The sequence below is a fragment of the Nicotiana tabacum genome, chromosome 11, assembly GCF_000715075.1.
Source record: "Nicotiana tabacum cultivar K326 chromosome 11, ASM71507v2, whole genome shotgun sequence".
In the NCBI taxonomy this organism is placed as follows: domain Eukaryota; kingdom Viridiplantae; phylum Streptophyta; class Magnoliopsida; order Solanales; family Solanaceae; genus Nicotiana; species Nicotiana tabacum.
The window spans coordinates 101,899,329-101,921,109 of NC_134090.1; the positions used below are offsets into that span (position 1 = coordinate 101,899,329).

The 21,781-nt window shown below is 38.7% G+C and overlaps 1 protein-coding gene across 1 annotated transcript; it reads right to left on the reverse strand.

The window, feature by feature from the left end:
- Positions 1–6,153: 6,153 nt before the first annotated feature.
- On the reverse strand, positions 6,154–8,928 carry LOC107776364 (B-type cell cycle switch protein ccs52B-like). The gene is made up of 10 exons (XM_016596256.2): positions 8,245–8,928; positions 7,920–8,042; positions 7,722–7,826; positions 7,467–7,646; positions 7,332–7,394; positions 7,057–7,251; positions 6,874–6,975; positions 6,733–6,795; positions 6,579–6,647; positions 6,154–6,505 (listed from the first exon to the last, which is right to left on the reverse strand). The coding sequence occupies exons 1-10, from the start codon at positions 8,779–8,781 to the stop codon at positions 6,452–6,454; spliced, it is 1,491 nt and encodes a 496-aa protein (XP_016451742.1). The 5' UTR covers positions 8,782–8,928; the 3' UTR covers positions 6,154–6,451.
- Between the last annotated feature and the right edge of the window lie 12,853 nt (positions 8,929–21,781).

A 21,781-nucleotide genomic window follows, 5' to 3' on the forward strand; every position in this document is an offset into this window, starting at 1 on the left:
GAATACACTTGATCCTCCTGCCTGTTTGATTCTCCACCATCATCTTCCATTTGAGAAAAATTCCCAGCACTTCATCTTTGTTTTTCATTGTATACACCCACACTCTTCGAGAAAAATCATCAACAAAGGTTACAAAATAGTGCTTCCCACCCAATGAAGGTGTTTTGGAAGGACCCCAAACATCAGAGTGTACATAATCCAAAATGCCTTTAGTATTATGGATCGCTGTACCAAATTTAACCCTTGTCTGTTTCCCTTTGACACAATGCTCACAAAACTCCAAGTTGCAAGCCTTTACTCCTTTTAACAATCCTTGATCTGGTAGAGTTTTCAAGGATTTTCCTCCAGCATGTCCCAAGCGCATGTGCCATAGCTTGGTTGCTTCTGCCTCTTTGTCGTCACTAGATGTCACTGTCGCTGTCCCAATAACTGTACTGCCACGATAGCGGTACATATTATTATTCTTCCGATTAGCCTTCATTACCACTAGTGCACCGGAGCATACTCTCATCACTCCATTTTCTGCAATGATTTTGAACCCTTTTGATTCTAGGGCTCCTACAGAGATGAGATTCTTCTTCAAATCCGGTACATATCGAACATCTATCAATGTTCTGATCATTCCATCATGGTTCCTTAATCGTATTGAACCAATGCCATATGAGGTAAGAGGGCTGTTATCCGCTGTGTGGACGACTCCATATTCTCCTTCTTGAAATTCCACGAACCAGTCCCTGTTGGGACACATATGATAGCTACAAGCCGAGTCCATCAACCATATGTCTGATGATGTTGATGACTCTGTTGTAACTAATGAGAAGTCTGAATCATCACAATCAGCTACATTTGAATCCATAATGGCCTTTCCATTGTTATGTTTGGCCTTATTCTTCAACTTCGGACAGTCTTTCTTTCAGTGCCCTTTTTCTCGACAAAAGGCACATTCATCTTTGCTGGGTCTGGATCTTGACTTGGATCTTCCCTTCTTTGTCCTCGTTTGATTTTGAGGACGACCCCTCACAAATAGTGCTTCTCCTTCTCCGCCCTTCTGTTTTTCTCGCTTTCTTTGTTCATAGCTGTACAAAGCCGAACAAACTTCTCTGAGAGAAACTTCGTCATTTCCATGGAGTAGAGTAGTTTTAAGGTGCTCGTACTCATCAGGAAGTGACGGCAACAACATCAAGGCCAAGTCACCATCATCATAAGTTGTATCCATATTTTGCAAATCTGTAACCAACTTATTGAAACTGGTGATATGTTCATTCATCGTGGTACCAGGAACATAGGTGAAGTGAAACAGTCTCTTCTTCATGTACAATTTATTTTGACTGTTTTTCTTCAAAAATTTATCCTCCAGTGCTTTCCATAATTTACTTGCAGAAGTTTTCTTTGTGTATGGATATTTCTGCTCTCTAGCAAGGTAGGATCGAATGGTACCGCAAGCAACACGGTTGATAATTCTCCAATCTTCTTCTCCAATAACATCTGGTTTCTTTTCTTCAATGGCCAGATCTAGCCCTTGTTGAAAAAGGACATCTAGAACCTCGCCTTGCCACATCCCAAAATGTCCGGACCCGTCAAATATTTCGACCGCAAATTTCGCATTTGACACAATTCTTGTCATAAGCGAAGATGCCAATGATGATGTATTGTTGACACTTGAAGTAGATTCTTCTTGTTTATTGTCTCCCATCTTTGACACAAATATTATTTAATAGCTGACGACACAAATCAAGATTATTTCCTTTCTGGTGTGGAAGATCATACTAAGCTGCAACCACAGAGCATACTCAGACAGAACCTTGACTCAGTTACCAAGATAAATCTTTTCTGATGTGGAAGATCAGACTATGCTGCAACCACAGAGCATACTTAGACAGTACCTTGGCTCTGATACCAATTGTTGCGGAAGCCAAATGTATAGAGTGTGAATAAGTCACAACTACTATACCAAAAATTATGACAGCCACCAAATAATAAATAAGACAATAAAGCAACAATAAAGGGAACACCAGAATTTACGAGGTTCGGCTAATTTTGCCTACTCCTCGGACACAACCAATATTTTATTTCACTCCAAAAATACAAGTGAAATAATACTAAAGAGAGAAGATACAAATGCCTTAAACAGATGAGAAGGCAAATGAGAGGTGTGTTTCAATCCTAAACATTAGGCCTTCTTTTATAGGGAAAAAATCCCCCCCAAACTTAACTGCCAACCAATGTGGGACTTTGGCATTTTGCCAAACTTCAACAGTTGGATCCAAAGTATGTTTCTTTAATGCCATTCTTATAAAGGTGTTACCTGACTTGCTTTTTCATTATCTATAAATATATTATTTTTTTATGATAAAAGTTGGAAGTGTATGAATAGTAAAACAAAATATATTTCATACTGATCATAACGGAAAACATATTTTATACTTCTATAGTGCATTGTTGCCTTGAAGTATGCGGTTAACTGAAAATTCCAGAGAATTTGACAAGTTTTGACGAGAGCTCTTAATTCAAAGACATACCCAGTCGAATAAACCTGCTTATTTCACCAAAATTCAGAATTTAATCATATTCACACTCGGAAAGGATACAACATCTTAGAGGTGTAAAGATAAAGTATGCAAGGCGATGAATGATGATGAATCTGGCATTATGTAACACCAGTACTTTCATGGGCAGAAGAGCTAGATTTCCCTCGCATTCGATATTTTTTTTCCAGAAACAACAGCTCTAGCCTCCCGGTCACAACCCCCTTAGAACTTTTAAGGAAATAGAAAGAGAAGTATCTAAATTTAGAACACATTGCACCAGCAACAACTTCCTCTTTATTTATTTTAAACCTTTTGATAAAATAGATGAAGTAGACCAGAGGAGAAATAATAAAAATGGTAATAACCTGATTCCTACTCGATTTCAAATGTCAATCATCTGTCTTTGTTCCCCTAACTACACTATTTGAAGAAATAGCTTGTACACTATAAGATGACGAACATCTACTTGACGAACTTTCATTTGTGAGGTTGTTATCCTTCTTTGACATCTTTTTGGTTCTCCTTTGTCCAGATGAAAGGTCCTGCAAAATTTACAAGTGTGTCAAGACAAATCATATAAAATACCCCGAGGGTTGGTAGTTGATTGAGCCTACCCAATCTTTTTTGTCTTATTAGAATTTCCAGACCTTGACTTATGTTTTCTGGGTTTTGAAAGATGGCAATACCTTAATGATGATAAAAGAAAGTGTGAAACATTCTGGCCAATATTCAATATTGCACATCATAAGAGCCCATTTTTGTCTTATGGATCTTTCTGGCATTCGCATGGACTAAGTGCGGAAGTGCAGTACTAAATGCACAATGTAGATGCTGCTTTGTAGTAGAGGAAGCTGATACGGGAGCACATTTTCAAACATTTCTTTCATATTTCTGCGGTAGATGTTCTGGCTTAGAATCATCTTGAAAAGATGTTCAGTTCGAAGCAGCTCTAGAATTAGATTTAGAAGAGATTGGATCACTACGTGCAATTCTTTCACCATCGTATTTAATCTTGCAAGATAGTATTTATGAGTTCTTTTTAGGGAAGTTGCTGGAATAGAGTGTATATTGTGAATGTCAAGGTTGTGCAAGTGGGGAGTAATTTTTCCGTAACTGTATGTTGTGAAACCTGATTTTTCTATCTTGAAATACTATGGCTTTGCTGTTTCCTAAATTTTTAAGGCATTAGAAACCTTTGTTTATGGCAATCTAGCTGGTATACATGATTTGCTTCATTGAGGCAGTAGATAACATTATTGAACTTTAGGAAATAACTGCATGTTTCTTTATTGTGTTTCCTTACTAATGTATTATACGAATATCCATTATATTTACATGTTCCAAAAAATAATAGCATCTCCACAATCCTTTATATCTATCATCTTTACAACATATATATTCTTATAAAAAATTATATTTATTATTTTCTGCGCTACGCGCGGGTACGGATACTAGTGTAATGTAATGAGATAAACTTGTTTTACTTGGTTAAAACGAATTAAAAGGCGTGGGTGGGTAACGGGACGGTTACGGGTTGGGTTAGTGTTTAGGGCTGGTCTTTAAGTTCAGCTAATAAAAATATTACACGTGGATTAAAAAAAGTTTTTTTTAATGGAAAGGCTGTTAGAAATAGGGGTATAGCTGAGCCAGAAGTTAAGCTGTAAGAGTATTTTTATTCAAAAAGGTAGAAGGAGGGCATTATTGTACCAAATTTAATACTTCAGAGGCACTTTAGGCCCTTTCCGTTGTTTAAATGATCTCTCACCCTATAATATTTAGAAGATAGTTAAAGTTGTTTAAATTGTAATTGCCAATAATATTAGAAAAATTTCACATAAGAACAACTGGGATCCCTACTTTTCAATTTTATAGCTCATATTTCAATTTACAACCAATTAGCCCAAAAATAATAGGCTAAGATTTAACATTCAACTCCAATAGGTTCTCTAAATTACCATTTAATTTTTAAAAAAGATTGCTCAATCTTTTAAGTTAATTTCAAATCAGTAACTGTAACTCAAATATTAGTTCAACAAACCAAATCCATTTGGGTGGAGAAAATTAAATTTTTAACAAGCTTAAATATGTGGGTTTAGATTCCAAATTTGATTTTGTGAAAAATTTGGAGTGAGTATTATCTAGAATTGTTAGAAATAGTATAAGGAGGTTGTATATAAAATTTGAAGTCATTTAATGGAGATTTTGGACTGATTATGAACAAGAATTGCAACTAAAAATCGTGGAAGAAGTTCGTCTACGTCTTCCACGTGTAGACATGATTTTGAACACGATTTTGTGAAAATCTTGTAGACAACTTCTTCCACGATTTTCAGTTGTTATTCTTGTTCAAAATCAGTCCAAATCTCCATTAAATGAATTCAAATGTGTTTATAAGATGTGTTTATACACTCAAATACACTATTATATATAATTATACAAAAAACTAACTTTGTATTCTTCGTTGCGATTTTTCTGAAATTTAACTCAAATCTACTCCAAATCACTTCAAATTTAAATTTTGAACTCCTTTTGATATCACCAATTCACAATAAAAACTTCCAGATCTGAAAATTTTAACTTCCAAATCTGAAAACTCTAGCTTCGTCCGTGGCGGAAAATTAGAGCTGAAAATTAGAGAGAAGAAAAGATAGGATGAAAGATAGATTTAAAAATTATAGAGTATCTAAAAAATATAGAGGAGGCCTGTAGAGAATGAAGAGGCAAATGGAGAGAGCATTCGTGTAGGGAAAAAGAGGTTTAGTGATTGAAATCTTTCCTTCAAATTCTATACAAACTGCGCTATACCGGGTAAACTTAAAAAAATATAGGCCATTTTTTGTTATAGTGTGAAGTCAAATGTATTTTCTTGTAATTCTTTCAATAATTATTTCGCGTACCTAAAAAAATATAGAGGAGGCCTGTAGAGAATGAAGAGGCACATGGAGAGAGCATTCGTGTAGGGAAAAAGAGGTTTAGTAATTGAAATCTTTCCTTCAAATTCTATACAAACTGCGCTATACCGGGTAAACTTAAAAAAATATAGGCCATTTTTTGTTATAGCGTGAAGTCAAATGTATTTTCTTGTAATTCTTTCAATAATTATTTCGCGTACCTAAAAAAATATAGAGGAGGCCTGTAGAGAATGAAGAGGCACATGGAGAGAGCATTCGTGTAGGGAAAAAGAGGTTTAGTAATTGAAATCTTTCCTTCAAATTCTATACAAACTGCGCTATACCGGGTAAACTTAAAAAAATATAGGCCATTTTTTGTTATAGCGTGAAGTCAAATGTATTTTCTTGTAATTCTTTCAATAATTATTTCGCGTACTCAACAAGTTTTTAAATGATCAATTGGAATGATGTATACAAAAAAAAATGGGTCTTTAAAATTGGATAGATACAAAAAAAGATATTAAATATTTGAGTCTTTTAAAGAAGGCAATTATTTCAGTAATTTATGAGGACAAGTAATATTCTGTCATTTGCTTGAATGGTTTCACGTTGAATTCGACATAAAATAATAGCAATATCGCATAGGTTATGAAGAATAATGAGGTTTAAAATCGACGCTAATCTACCAATAAAAGCGACATAGGAAGAAAGAAACTTGTAGAGCAGCTGGGTTTTCGGAGTGATTGTCGCTCCCAAATTAGATAGAGGTACAGTTGACATATTTCTTTGTTCATCCAAGAGACAAAAGGATGTATATGTTACAGGCAAATTTTGCAAAGAAATGTATGTATATGGATGTTTGTGAATTGAAAAAGTAAAGAAAAACAGCGCAATTTTCTGGGAGATTGTTACAGGCATGCATATATGCAAAGAATAGTATGTTGTTTGTTTGTGTATGTATCTTCGCCCTTCAGCTGTACTAGAGATGTATGTAATACGTTTCAATTTCCATTTACAGCAAGATTAACTCCATCACCGTATGTGCGTCCTGCCTAAAGACCAAAGTCCCGTGTCCTTCACTGCTGCCTGGGAACAAAGAACAATCTCAGTTCAAAGGTTAAATAATATTCACAAGTCACTCGAGGATATTTTGACTTACAGGAGTTTTTACTGAGGGAAATACATTCCAAAAGCGCAATGTCTCATCTCCTGCTCCAGTTACTATTGTCTGCGAGACCACATTAAATAAGTAGTATATCCTTTAATTCTCTCATAATGTTTCAGAACACACTTGAAATATAGTCTTGCAATACCTGTCCATCAGGTGACATGGCAAGATACAGGACGCGCAGGCTATGGCCAGTTAGAGTCGCTACCTGTGTCACCTTGCCCATTTAATCAAAATATTCAAAATTACAACCTAAGATAATGTGTATATATATATATAAATTTACCTTTGACATTGATGGATACTTCCACACCATGATTTGGTTTTGGGAATACCCATGTGTGCTAACTATCTCATTCACATTTCTACTCCAGGCAAGATTGCATACCTGCAGGTGCAGCATGCATATGATATGATTAACTTTTTGTTGTCAAATAGATTTTTTATACAGAATAAATGTTATTCAGACCTGGCTTCCTGTGTCCACATGGTTCAACTGATTGCCATTTGTTGTGTTCCAAAAGCGAATGCAGCGATCAGCAGTTCCTCCTCCTGATGCCAGAAGGCCACATTGGTGAGGAGACCAGGCAATGGCCTTGACAGCTGCATTGTGCTCTGTTAGCTTCAAAACTGGTTGCTGGGACCGCAGATTCCACACTAAGAGCTGATCATAATTCACAAGTAACATCAGCAACAACATAACATACTTGAGATAGATGTGTGATAGTTAGTTATGTTATATACCTGATTGTCATTGCCCCCTGACGCGAGCTCTCTATCATCATGAGACCATTTTAGTCCACATACCTGATAGTTATATTCATATTTAGCTCAGAATATTTATTATCGATAATAATCTCTCAAGTTGTGGAAATTTACCTCAGACTTGTGACCGACAAACTTGCTCACAAAGTCACTAGGAACGCGAATGTCATGCTGAAGGATGTTTCTGTCTCTGCTACCAGAAGATAAGATGCGCGAACTCCATGCAAGAACTCCTGTTCTTGTCTGATGTCCACCCAAGGTTCTAACCTTCTTGCATTGTGTGGCATCCCAAACCTGAAAGAAAGAAAGAATTCATACAGGTTCTCTCTCTATACAGGACTGATATATATAAGACAATCTAATCTCTACCTGAACTTGCCCAAGACTTGTACCAATAGATATATAAGATCCCTCCCTGGTCCATTGGACTGAGCAGACACTATCAGTGGGTCCTAAGTCGCACAGCTTTGTCACCTTGACAACAAATATTCATATTCTGAAAGTTTCAGATAGTTGTTAATTACTATGATATAAGTAGAAAAGGTATTTCCCAAGCTAGATACTCACTCTACTATTTGAAGCTGTCCATAAATAAACACATGTTCCTAACCCAACAGCAAGAACATTCTGAGAGGACCAATCAACTAGGTTCAAGTAGAAGTCATCTTGAAGTGCTGGTGCATCCAGAACCTGTCATTGTAGCCATGAAAATCAGATAAACTCTTTCAACCAACATTGAGTTGAGTCCACCTTACAATCCAAGCAACATAATGGTTTTCAACAATAGGGCAAAAGATAAGGTAATCCCTTGACCAAATTCTCAAGCTAGTCTAGTTGATTATTTCTAGTCATCAGTGAATTAAAAAAAAACAGAGCATATGTATATATATACCTTGTGGGGTGTCTTGGGGACTTTCCTAGGGGGTTTAGGAGGGGTAGAAACCTCGTTAGAGAGGGAAGTGTCGTGCCCCAAAACGGAAGGCGAGTAAGGAGAATTAGGCCCTGAATTTTCAGTCTTGAACCTCAGCATATTCTTGCTGGGACTCATTGGGGAACCACCTGCAGGAGAAGAAAAACAACCAAAATCAGACCCAAAAAGCTCAGATTTCAACAATCTGGAGTAGGCATCGTTGTTGGTTCCTCCTGATCCCTCCTTGACAGGAGACGCCTTCTCTACCAGCCCAAAAGTATGTAGCCTCGACGAAGATCTACAGGGGATGAACCTATCACTGCAAGTAGCAGATTTGGATGATGGGGATGATGACAGGTTTGATATAGTCCGAGGTGACCTGTTGGACATTGGGGATCCCAAGTTGCTTGTTCTAGATCGAAGCTTTGAGCTGGGAGGAGAAGAAAAGGCGTCAAGCCGAAGAGTGGTTTCCGACATTGTTGGTGGAAGGTTAATTCCACTCTTTCTTCTTGATTCCATGGTTGTTGTTGTTCTTTTTCTGAGCTTCAAAGAATCCAACAGATAGCAGAGAATAAACCTAAAACCACAGAGGAGTTTTGTGGTACAAGAATGGGAGAGCTGCTAGCTAGGTAACGGATAGTTTTGTGATCTTAGGGAAAGAGGATTTTGATGAAATATTAGGAGGAGCGCTCTAACGGTCACTTGTGTTGCCCAACCTTTTATTATTTTATATTTTATTATGTCTGTGTTGCTCTTAATAACTGTACTAGCCGTTGCTTAGATTTCAGCTGAAATTATTCTAGCTTTAATATTCTTGTACAGGGTAAATTTCACAAATGGCCATATAACTATGACTTATTTTTATCAAAGTTATATAACTTTATTTTCTCACACAAAAATCATATAACTATGGATTTTTTTTCACAAAAGTCGTATAACTTTGTTTTCTCACACAAAAATCATAAAACTTTCACTAATTTACATAAAAATCATAGAGGTCGGAAAACAAATTTTCCGGTACTATTTTCTTATTTTACGCTTCTCTATTTTTTATTTTCAATCTAATAAATAATTACCCAATTAAAATGGAAGAAATATGAGTATATTTTAGCCCTCCTAAAAATAATAGCCGATAAAATATTTTTAATATGTGTGTATTATATACATATAACATACACATTCTATATATTTTTTGATTAGCAAATATAATTAGTTTTTTGATCGGTCGATTAATTTTATATTTTTTCCTTAAAATAAGGATGACCCAAATGTAGTTTGTTTTCCCTTAAAACAAACATGAATTTGGAATTTTTCCTTATTTGCCCATCAAATAATGCCACTAGTGGCAGAGACGAGCAAAAGCAACTCTTGAAGGTTTTTTTTTAATTTTTTTTAGCAAATATATGACTAGTATAGATGCCTAGTGGCTAATACATAAATAATAATCCAAAATTAGAATTCAATGTTTACAATTTTGTCCAAAATCAAAGATGAAAATTGCTAATCGAAAAAAGCTATAAATGCTAACTATTACATATGTAAAACTGGCCAACTCCCAACGGTGCCTCATCTGGAGGTAGAAGTTCTTTTGGTAGAGGCAATCCTCCCAGGCCGATTCAGTCAGCTCTCCAAGCATCCCACGGTACTTCAGGCAGTCGTGATTCATATGGGTATCGTCTAGAGCAGCGAGCCTACAATTCACCTTTAGCTCCCATTAGTGCACCACCGATTTAGAGCTATCACAGTGAGTATCCAGGCCGTCAGGTTCAGTCTAAGCTTCAGCAGCCACAGAAACCAAGGTCTTGCTATACATATGGAGATCTAAGGCACGTCGCGAGGTTTTGCCCTAGGTCGTAGGGTGGCATGCCACAACAGAGTTCTTGTTCCATGATTCCGGCACCGGTTGCTTCACTGCCCGCTTAGCCAGCTAGAGGTGGGGGTAAGGCTGGTAGAGGTGGTGGTCAGGCCGTTAGGTGGAGGCTAGCTAGTTAGAGGTCGACTGAGGGGAGGAGGTTAGAGTGGTGGGCCCATCCCCATTTTTATGCATTCCCAACCAGTCCTGAGGTAGAGTCATTTGATACCGTCATCACAAGTATTGTTACGGTTTGCTATAGAGATGTCTCAGTTCTATTTTATCCGGACTCTACTTATCCATACGTGTTATCCTATTTTTCTTCATATCTAGTCATGCCTCGTGATTCTTTGAGTGCTCATGTCTATGTGTCCACGCATGTGGGAGATTCTATTGTAGTAGATCAAGTTTATTGTTCGTGTGTGGTTTATATCGGGAGCCTTGAGACAAGTATAGATATTCTACTTCTTGATATGGTAGAATTTGATGTTATCTTGGGTATGAGTTGGTTGTCACCTTATCACGCTATTTTTGATTGTTACGCCAAGATGGTGACATTAGCCATGTCATGGTTGCCTTGATTAGAGTGGAAAGGGACTCTTGACCTGTCACGACCCTAAACTCGGACCTGATCGTGATGGCACATCTCGTGAAGACAAGGCCACCCGACACATTCCCACTTTAATTTTAAGCAATTAAAATAATAAGTATTAAGTTTTAAACATGATAAAAAACCAAAATAAGTAGTGAACAACATAGTTTGCGGAAATTAAACCAAAACGGCCCGACATCGGGGTGTCACTAGTCATGAGCATTTTCAATCTACTACAAGTCTGAAAAGTCTACACGGCTATTACAGAAACACTTAATAAAGAAAAGAAATGAGATAAGGGGGAGAAGCACGGGGCTGCGAACGCCGAGCAACTACCTCGTGAACTCCGAAATCTGCTGAAAGCTCTCAACCCTCGCCAGCAAGACCTGAAGCACCTGAATCTGCACACGGGGTGCAGAGAGTAAAGTGAGTACTCCAACTCAGTGAGTAATAATCATAAATAAAGACTGAGAAATATGAAATCATGTAAGGCACATCACAGGCTATAAGGAAGCAGTAAAAACCAGTAAAAAGTAATGAAATAGTGAAAATATACAGGGTCCCTTTAGTTCAGTTTAAGCTTCTTAAAATCCCTTTTTAAACAGTTAAGCAAGTAAAAGACAGGCAACTAGAGAAGGTAAACACATTAGGAACCGCCCCTTGGGCACAATAACAACAAAATCAGCCCCTCGGGCAACACATAAAACAATACCGGCCCCTCGGGATATATCTCACATCACAATGGGTACCCACGCTCACTGGGGGTGTGCAGACTCCTGGAGGGGCCCCTTACGGCCCAAGCGCAATATCAAGCCATCTCGTGGCATCATCACTAGGTTCTCGACCTCATATCAGCAAGCCACCTCGTGGCGTACAAATATCAGGCCCTCTGCCTCATAATCATAATCAGGTGTTTCCTCACAACATAGGCCCTCGGCCTTACTCAGTCAAAATTCTCACAAGCCACTCGGGCAACAGTAAAACATGATGCTCAGCCTAAAATATCATTTTAGGTGTTAAGTAGAGTAGACATGGCTGAGTTATGAAAACAATAGAATATAGCATGACTGAGTACAAGTGTAAAGTCAAAACAGTGAGGAAATATCAATAAAAATTCCCTAAGGGTTCAAATATTTGGCACAAGGCCCAAATATGGCATTCAGCCCAAAACATGATAATAGCAAATAGTTTTCAGTCAAATACACGGTAAAATAGTCATTCGGGACGGACTAAGTCACAATCTCCAACAGTGCACAACCTCACGCTCGTCATCTAGCGTGTGTGTTACCTCAATATAGCACCACGATGTGCAATTCGGGGTTTCATACCCTCATGACAACATTTACAATCATTACTCACCTTTACCTGGCCCAAACATGTAGCTCGCGATGCCTTTGCCCCTCGAATTGGCCTCTGGATGCTCCAAATCTAACCAAAATCAGTGCAAAATCATCAAAATATGCGAAGAGAATAAAGCCCACTCGAAAGAAATCAAATTACAACACAATTCCCGAAATTGGCCAAACCCGACCCCCGGGCTCACGTATCAGATTTCGATAAAAATTACATTAATAGACTCCTTATCACTCCCCGAGTTCATTCATACCAAAAGCATCAAAATCCAACCACAAACGACCCCTCAAATCCCAAATTCTAGGTCTCCAATTACAAGCCCTAGTTCTTCAATTTTAGGCTTAAATTCCATGATTAATTAAGTAGAATTCACATTAGAATCGAGTATTAAGTCCATGAATCTTACCTTCAAGTGTTTCCCCTTGAATCCCTCTTCAATCCTTTTCAAAAAGCTCCAAAATCGCTCAAAAATGGTGGAAGTTAACCCCAAAATCGTGGACAAGATGACTATTTTAACATTCTGCCTAGGCCTCAATTCCTTCTTCGCGAACACGGTCAATGCCTCGCGTTCCTGAAGCACAAATATCTTTGACCAAAAATCCTCTTACGCAAATGCGACTTGACCCTCGCGAACGCGATGGTTCCTCAGCCTAACCCTTCGCGAACGCGCTCCCTCTCTCGCGAACGCGATGAACAAAACACCCTGAAACCTAGCTGCCCAACTTCCTCTACGTGAGTGCGCTCCCCTTCTCGCGAACGCGATGCATAACCTCCCAGCCCTTCGCGAACGCGGAGCCTTCCTCGCGAATGCGAAGGCTAAAATCTCATCCTCCTCGACTAACCCTTCGCGAACACGAGGGCCTACTTGACGCGAAGGCCATTTCTCTGCAACACTGAACAACAATTTTCTACAACTCTCAACATCTAGAAATGATCTGATTGACCACCGAAAACTCACCCGACGCCCCCGGGACCTCAACCAAACATGCCAACATATCGCATAATATTATTCAAACTTCTTCAAATTTTTGGAACACTCAAAACAACATCAAAACACCAAATTCGTATTGGATTCAAGCCTAAGAATTCCAAAATCTTCTAAATTATGCTTTTAATCAAAAACCCAATCAAACCACGTCCGAATGACCTGAAATTTTGCACACACATCCCAAATGACACAACAGAACTACTGTAACTCTTGGAATTCCATTCCCATCCCTATATCAAAATCTCACCTATCAACCGGAAAACCCCAAAAATCCAATTTTGCCAATTCAAGCCTAAATCTACTCCGGACCTCCAAAACACATTCCGATCGCGCTCCTAAGTCCCAAATTACCTCCCGAAGCTATCCGAACCATCGGAACTCACATCCAAGTCCTCTAACACATAATTCAACATCCGGTTGACTTTTCCAACTTAAGCTACCTCAAAAAAGACTAAGTGTCTCAAACCTTATCAAATTCCTTCCGAACCCAAGCCAACCAACCCAATAACATATAAAACCGATAAACAAAGTAATAAGAAGCAGAATTGGGGGAAACGGAGCGGTAACTCATGAGATGACTGGCCGGGTCGTCACATCCTCCCCCTCTTAAACAAATGTTCGTCCTCGAACGAGTCAAGAAACGTACCTGAAGCCTCAAAAAGGTGAGGATATCTGCTTCGCATCTCCCGCTCGATCTCCCAGGTAGCCTACTCCATGGGCTGACCTCTCCACCGCACTTTCACTGAAGTTATATCCTTTGATCTCAACTTTCGAACCTGACACTCCAAAATAGTTGTTGGCTCTACATCATAAGTCAAATTACCATCCAACTGAACCGTGTTGAAACACAGAATATGAGACGGATCCCCAATATACTTCCGTAGCATAGAAACATGAAATACCAGATGCACACTCGACAAGCTGGGTGGCAAAGCAAGCTCATAAGCCACCTCCCCAATTAGCACCTCAAAAGGCCCAATGAATCGAGGACTCAATTTACCCTTCTTCCCAAATCTCATAACACCATTCATGGGTGAAACCTTCAACAGAACCTTCTCGCCAACCATGTAGGACACATCCTGAAACTTCCTATCAGCATAACTCAGTTGCCTCGACTGCATTGTACGAAGCCTCTCCTGAATTACATTTACCTTAAAGCATCCTGCACCAAATCTGTCCCCAATAGCCTAGCCTCACCCGGCTCAAACCAACTAACTGGAAATCTACACCGCCTCCCATACAAAGCCTCATATGGAGACATCTGAATACTCGACTGGTAGCTGTTGTTATAAGCAAACTCTGCAAGCGATAGAAACTGATCCAATGACCCTCCGAAATCAATGACACAAGGACGCAACATGTCCTCCAATATCTAAATAGTGCACTCGGACTGCCCGTCCGTCTGAGGGTGAAAAGTTGTGCTCAACTCCACCTGAGTACCCAACTCCCCCTGCACCGACCTCCAAAACTGCGAAGTGAACTGAGTGCCCCTATCTGAGATGATAGAAACTGGGACACCATGCAAACGAACAATCTCCCGGATATGGATCTCTGCCAACCGCTCTGAAGAATAGGTAGTACCCACAGGAATGAAGTGCACGGACTTGGTCAGCCTATCCACAATCACCCAAATAGCATCGAACTTCTTCAAAATCTGTGAGAGCCCAACTACAAAGTCCATAGTGATCCACTCCCACTTTCACTCCGGAATATCCATTTGCTGAAGCAAGCCACCCGGTCTCTGATGCTCATATTTCACCTGCTGACAATTGAGACACCGAGATACAAACCCCACAATGTCTTTCTTCATTCTCCTCCACCAATAATGCTGCCTCAAATCCTAATACATGTTCGCGGCACCCGGATGAATGGAATACTGCGAGCTATGGGCCTCCTACAGAATCAACTCCCGAAGCTCATCCACATTAGGCACACAAATCCGGCCCTGCATCCTCAACACCCCATCATCACCAATAGTCACATCTCTGGCATCATCGTGTTGAACTCTGTCCCTAAGGACAAGCAAATGTGGATCATCATACTGACGCTCTCTGATGCGATCATATAAAGAAGACTGAGAAACCACACAAGCCAATACTCGACTAGGCTCCGAAATATCTAACCTCACAAACCGATTGGCCAAGGCCTGAACATCAACTGCAAGAAGTCTATCCCCAACGTTAATATATGCCAAACTCCCCATATTCACTACCTTTTGGCTCAAAACATCGTGTCACGACCCAGATTTCACACCCTCGAGAGCCGTGATGGCACCTACTGGTGAAAGCTAGGCAAGCCAAATTATCCTAATTACTTAACCTTTTCAAATTTTAAACCATTATCAGTGATGAGTAGATATCATGCAAATAGCGAAAATAATTAAGCGGAAGACAAAATCTGACAATTTATCTTAATACAAAACTGCGGAAGTCTAAATACAACTCTACCCAAAATTTGGTGTCACAGCTTCACAGACGGTCTAAGAATACTACATACAAAGTCTGAAACATAAAATAAACACTGTTTCTGAAATGAGTAAAGGAAATAGGATGAAGGAAAAGATAGGAGGTGACGCCAAGGCCCGCGGACGTCTGCAGGACTACCTCGTGTCGCCTGTGTGAGCTGAAGACAGCACCCTCACTGTGGTCTAAGCACTCCGGTATCAGTATCTGCACACAGTGCAGAGTGTAGTATCAGCACAACCGACCCCATGTGCTGGTACGTGCCTAGCCTAACCTCGGCGAAGTAGTGACGAGGCTAAGACCAGACTACCAAATAAACCTGTGCAATATAGCGTACAAAAATAATAGGAAGCAGGTAACAATGATGGCAACAATGATCAACCAGTGATATAAATAGCAGGCAACAAGAACACCATAAATGTTTCTAAACAAATAATAAATACAAGTGCAATCAATTAATCAAGTCCTTCAAATATAAATCTTTCGCCTGTAAATCCTTCAAGTAATAATCTCTAAGATAATATGCTTTTCAATAAATATATTTTGAATATATTTCCTTCAAATAAATATCTTTCAGATAAGAATCTTTCGTATATAATTCTTTCCAGTAAAGGTCACCTTGTGACACCTCATTTCATAATCATAAATAATATAGGTCTCAGCCCACTTTCATATTTTCACGGCACCTCGTGCCCATATTTATGTCACAATCGCACGAACAACTCACGTGCCATTAAATAAAACCATAATATTTTCCCCGGCACCTTGTGCCCACATATTTCTGTCTCACATTGCACAACAATATTCTCATGTTACTCAGCTCATAGGTTCCATAACCCAATAAATTAAGAATGTTCAAGGAGCCTCATTCACTTAACATAAAGTAGAGTACAACTTCCAACCCAATTAGGAAATCAACAAGAAAAGATGAAGTTAATTTTAGGAATCATTTGATAAAGAAAATACCCTTTTCAAATAAATTACAATATCGAATGAATCATTAACTTTAATGCGAGAAATCAATAAATTGAAACATAGTAGAAATTCCTTTTTAAGTAAAGTACAACCTCAAACGGTTTAAGGAAAATTTAGTTGAGAAATCAATTGAGTTAAAATGTAACAATTGTTGAAATTTGGAGTATTGAACATATATATATAAAAAAAATAAAAACAGAATATCAAGAGAATTATAAAGGAATCAAAATCCAACCACTAACAAGAATAAGGAAAACAAAGGCAGATTTCACTTTCTTTTCACATCTTGTTGCAGGCGTGCAACCCGATCCCATTTCCTGTATCTCGTGGCAGGCGTGCCACCCGTTCCCATTTCATGTATCTCGTGGTAGGCATACCACCCGCTCCCATTTCATTATATCTTGTGGTAGGCGTACCATCCGCTCCCATTTCATTATATCTTGTGGTAGGCGTACCACCCGCTCCCATTTCATTATATCTTGTGGTAGGCGTACCACCCGCTCTCATTTCATTATATCTTGTGGTAGGCGTACCACCCGCTCTCATTTCAAGCCAACAATAATCACAAGGAATCCCGGCAAGGGAACAAGAGCAATATAAAAATTTTCCGGAAAGGGAACAATACTATCAAAACAAGCATCCCGGCAAGGGAACAATGATATTTCAACAACATCCCGGAAAGGGAACAATACTATCAAAACAAACATCCCGGCAAGGGAACAATGATATTTCAACAACATCCTGGCAAGGGAACAATACTATCAAAACAAACATCCCGACAAGGAACAATAATATCAAACAAACATCCCGGCAAGGGAACAATGGTGAAAATAACATATGAAGCGCAATAAACCACAACGGAGTCATAACAATTATAATACAAGACTCACGGGCATGCTTGACTCCAACGTATAGATACTCGTCACCATGTCTATACGTCGTACTCCACAATTAATATGTAGCAAATAAGACACAACTCCTAATCCCTCAAGCTAAGGTTAGACCAAACACTTACCTCGCTTTGCAACCAATTCAAAATTTCAACAAGCCTTTGCCTCACGAATTCGCGCCCGAAATTCTCAAATCTAGTCATAAACAATTCGATTCAGTCAATAAAAATTATAGGAATTAATTCCATATGAAATTCTACATTTTCCATTAAAAAATTCGCCCCTGTGGCCAACATCTCGGAACCTAACAAAAATTACGGAATATGAAACCTCATCAAACCACGAGTCCAACCATACTAATTTTACTAAAATCCGACATCAACTCGACCCTCAAATCTTCAAATTAAACCAAAAAGGTTTTCAAAATTTTCCCAACTAAAATCACCAATTAAATGCCAAAACTAGTAATAGATTGGGGTAATCTAACCAAAATTAAGTTAAGAACACTTACCCCATTGTTTTCTCTGAAAATCGCCTCTCCCCGAGCTCCAATTTGATAAAAATAGAAAATGGGACGAGTCCCATTTTCAAAACTTAAGAATCTGTCCATAAAATGTCAGGGGCACTGTTCACACGTTCGATATTGTTCACGCGGTACTGTTCACTACACTGTTCATGGGCAATGTTCATGATGCTGTAAAAAAAGACAGCAGCTTCCCAAAGAGAATTTCAGTAGCTTTTCTACCCATTGACCTTCCGAAATCTACCCGAGGCCCTCGAGACTTCAACAAAATACACCAACAAGTGCTAAAACATGATACGGACTTAGTCTATACCTCAAATCGCATCAAATAATGCTAAAACCCTGAATCACACCCCAATTCAAGCCTAATGAAACTAAGAACGTCTAACTTCTATATTCGATGCAAAAACCTATCAAATCAAGTCCGATTGACTTCAAATTTTGCACATCAGTCATAAATGACATAACAAAGCTATGAAAATTTTCAGAACTGGATTCCGACCCCGATATTAAAAGGTCAAATCTCCGGTCAAACTTAAGAAATCTTTAACCTTAGATTTCTAGATTCCGTTAAATGTCGATAATTTGATCTATAGACCTCCAAATTCAATTTCGGGTATATGAACAAGTCCCAAATCACGATACAGAACTACTGGAATGGTCAAAACTTTTATCTGGGTTCGTTTTCCCAAAATGTTGACCGAAGTCAATTTAGTTGAGTTTTAAAGCTCTAGTTCACAATTTAATCCATTTTTCACATAAGAACCTTCCAAAAAATTATACAGATTGCGCACGCAAGTCGAGGATTTATTGATAGCGCTTTTCAAGGTCTTAAAATACCGAGATAATTATTTAATTTAAAGATGACATTTTGGGTCATCACATTCTCCACCTCTAAAACAAACGTTCGTCCTTGAACGTACTAAAAATTATTCTCAGGTTACCAAATTGATGTTTTTACTTCTAAACAAATATTCGCGATTGATCCCACATTACTGCATTCGACATAAGTCGGACAACACCATTTCAATTGAGATTATTTCCTTTATCCATATTTGTAAACTTGAAGGACAAATTTCTTACACTCCAATCATTTACAGAAAGGTCCGATTTTCACATCAACACACGATTTTAGTCTCGACTGGCTATAGCAACTCGTGCCTACGCACCCATCAAGTACGGGGTATTACATTCTCCCCCCACTTAGGGTCATTCGTCCTCAAATGAGAAGTAGAGTCTGTCCTCCAACACAGAATGTAACTTATCTCTTTCTTTGCACATTTCAATATTCCAAATTTTTCTAACTCCCAAATTTTGCAGAAATTTCGGCAGATTCTCCCCTGTAATTGGGCCTATCTACCTGTCAGAGTAACACCAAAACAACTCCTAACAACATGTCCACAACCCAACAAAGCACCGCAAAGTATATATCAATAATACTAATCTCCGCATTACAAGCACGACATTATCACAATGATATCTTGACATAAAATGCATCATATGTATGACCATAATCACATTTCTGGTCTTAATGGTTGTTCATAATAGATTACAAAATTGCCAATTAACCTCAGGTTAGCAAAAATCTCATTTCAAACATCTACTTTACCAATAACAAGGCATGAAGACCTCATAATTACTTACATAAATTAATGACCCACATTTAACGCCACCTGGGCACTCACATCGTAGACTAAAATTCAATAATTACAATACAATTTGGCAAATTATGCACAGAGGTATTCGTATAAGAATTTTCAAATAAGCCTCATAGGCATGACTCCATATAAGTACTATAGTACAAATTTTAATTTCACAAAGGGAGAATTTAAACACATAAACTTTTCACCACAAGGACCTCGTCCTTATATAACATCCACCGCAGCTTGTAGCCCGGTTTGAATATTTCACATCATATAAAAGTACGAGGATCTCTTCCTCAACTCCGTACACAAGTAATATGCACATTGTGCCAACTTAAATTTTCCATTTCCTTTCTTTCTTCTTCTAAATAATTTCCGCTAAACAAAATCACAACATATAAAGAACCCTCACACCAATAGGGAATAAAATTCGCAATTTAAATCAATTTTCCTGAAATCACATCAAAACCCACATCACAACTATTTTTAGTGTCTAACACATAATGATAGACATAGCCATCTCCCTATAATCTCCCAATAGGAGTACTCACATAAGTAAATTTAAGATTACGAAGCTCACTCATAAGTGGAGCACAGTAGGAGAACTTTCCTCGGTACTCAAAACCGAATCAAGTTAAGGAAATTTTGACTTTATAATAATTCGAGACCGTACTTATAACGATACCGTCTGGTGTAGCAACCTCAGCCATACCATAGAAAATATATCAACGGACTGGGTCTCCACCTCTAGGAGTCTCACCTCCACCTCTCATGTCCTGACCCCTACCTATGGTTGGTCATGTAAGTGGAGTAGTAACTGCAATGAGGCACGTAGCCTGAGTGCTTTGATGAAATATGTCTCTCCTAAGTCTAGGATAATTTCTCAAGATGTTCCTAGTATCACCATTTTCATAACAACCTATCCACAGTTCGACTGCTCATACTAAGTCTGTACCGGATAACTTAAATAACGATTGCAAGAAATTCCATGCCACTGGTACATTAAAAGATGACTGCCCCACACGAGTGTTGTGATTAACTTAAGCACTATGAGTATACTGAATATGTTTTCATGACCCCGCTGATACTGAAATATAGAATTATTAAGGACGCGGGAATATCTCAAGTCTCATCATCATCCCATTCAAATCTCAGCTCGTGATCATATACAAGTTTTGAAAAACCTTTCAATACCACATAAATATATCTCAGGCCAAAATTGGTATAACACATGACCCCGCAATTTGATCGTTGATAGTGGAATCCCCTCACTTGGCACGAAGTCATAGGTCACAACATCCGATAATCCACAATATTTGACCTTCACAACTCAAATAAATCAACCAGACGTCAAGGTACGTTGAACCCCAACATGATTCATTAGGTGATCTCTTGATACGTCTACATCTTCCGTTGGAGCCACAACTGGTCTAGTAAATACATTATCTTTCCACTACCTCTACTTGTCATCTGAAACACAACAAGATCATCCCCATCGCTTTCGACTATTCTCATGTTCTGCAATACTTCATAGCAGCGGTCAAGATAGTCCTGTGGGTCCTCAAAAGATGCACCGCTGAAAGTGGTAGTGAAGAGCTTGGTGAAACCTATCCAACTTCCGCAAAGCCTCCGAAGACGTAGTTGATCTATCCTGTCTGTGTTGTTGTTCAACTGAAGAAGCGGTACGTGACTTTGCATTCGTGAAAAGACAAGAGTAGAGGTTTCAATTTACCAATGAGAGAACAAAATCGCACGACAGAGAAGAATGGGAGTGAAACTTTTCCTAACTCTGTAGCCTCTAGGAGATATATACAGACGTCTCTGTACCGATCCCTCAGACTCTACTAAGCTTGTCTGTGAACTGTGAGACCTATGTAACCTAGATCTCTGATACCAACTTGTCACGACCCGGATTTCACACCCTCGAGAGCCGTGATGGCACATACTGGTGAAAGCTAGGCAAGCCAAATTATCCTAATTACTTAACCTTTTCAAATTTTAAACCATTATCAGTGATGAGTAGATATCATGCAAATAGCGAAAATAATTAAGCGGAAGACAAAATATGACAATTTATCTTAATACAAAACTGCGGAAGTCTAAATACAACTCTACCCAGAATTTGGTGTCACAGCTTCACAGACGGTCTAAGAATACTACATACAAAGTCTGAAAGATAAAATAAGCACTGTTTCTGAAATGAGTAAAGGAAACAGGATGAAGGAAAAGATAGGAGGTGAC

Excerpts from the sequence above, each read along its gene's own strand:
- LOC107776364 (XM_016596256.2), bottom strand. The coding sequence starts at position 8,781 with ATGGAATCAAGAAGAAAGAGTGGAATTAACCTTCCACCAACAATGTCG. Across the intron at positions 8,043-8,244 it reads TCCCCAAGACACCCCACAAG|GTTCTGGATGCACCAGCACT; the intron begins GTATATATATAC and ends CTACAATGACAG. Across the intron at positions 7,252-7,331 it reads CAGGGGGCAATGACAATCAG|CTCTTAGTGTGGAATCTGCG; the intron begins GTATATAACATA and ends AATTATGATCAG.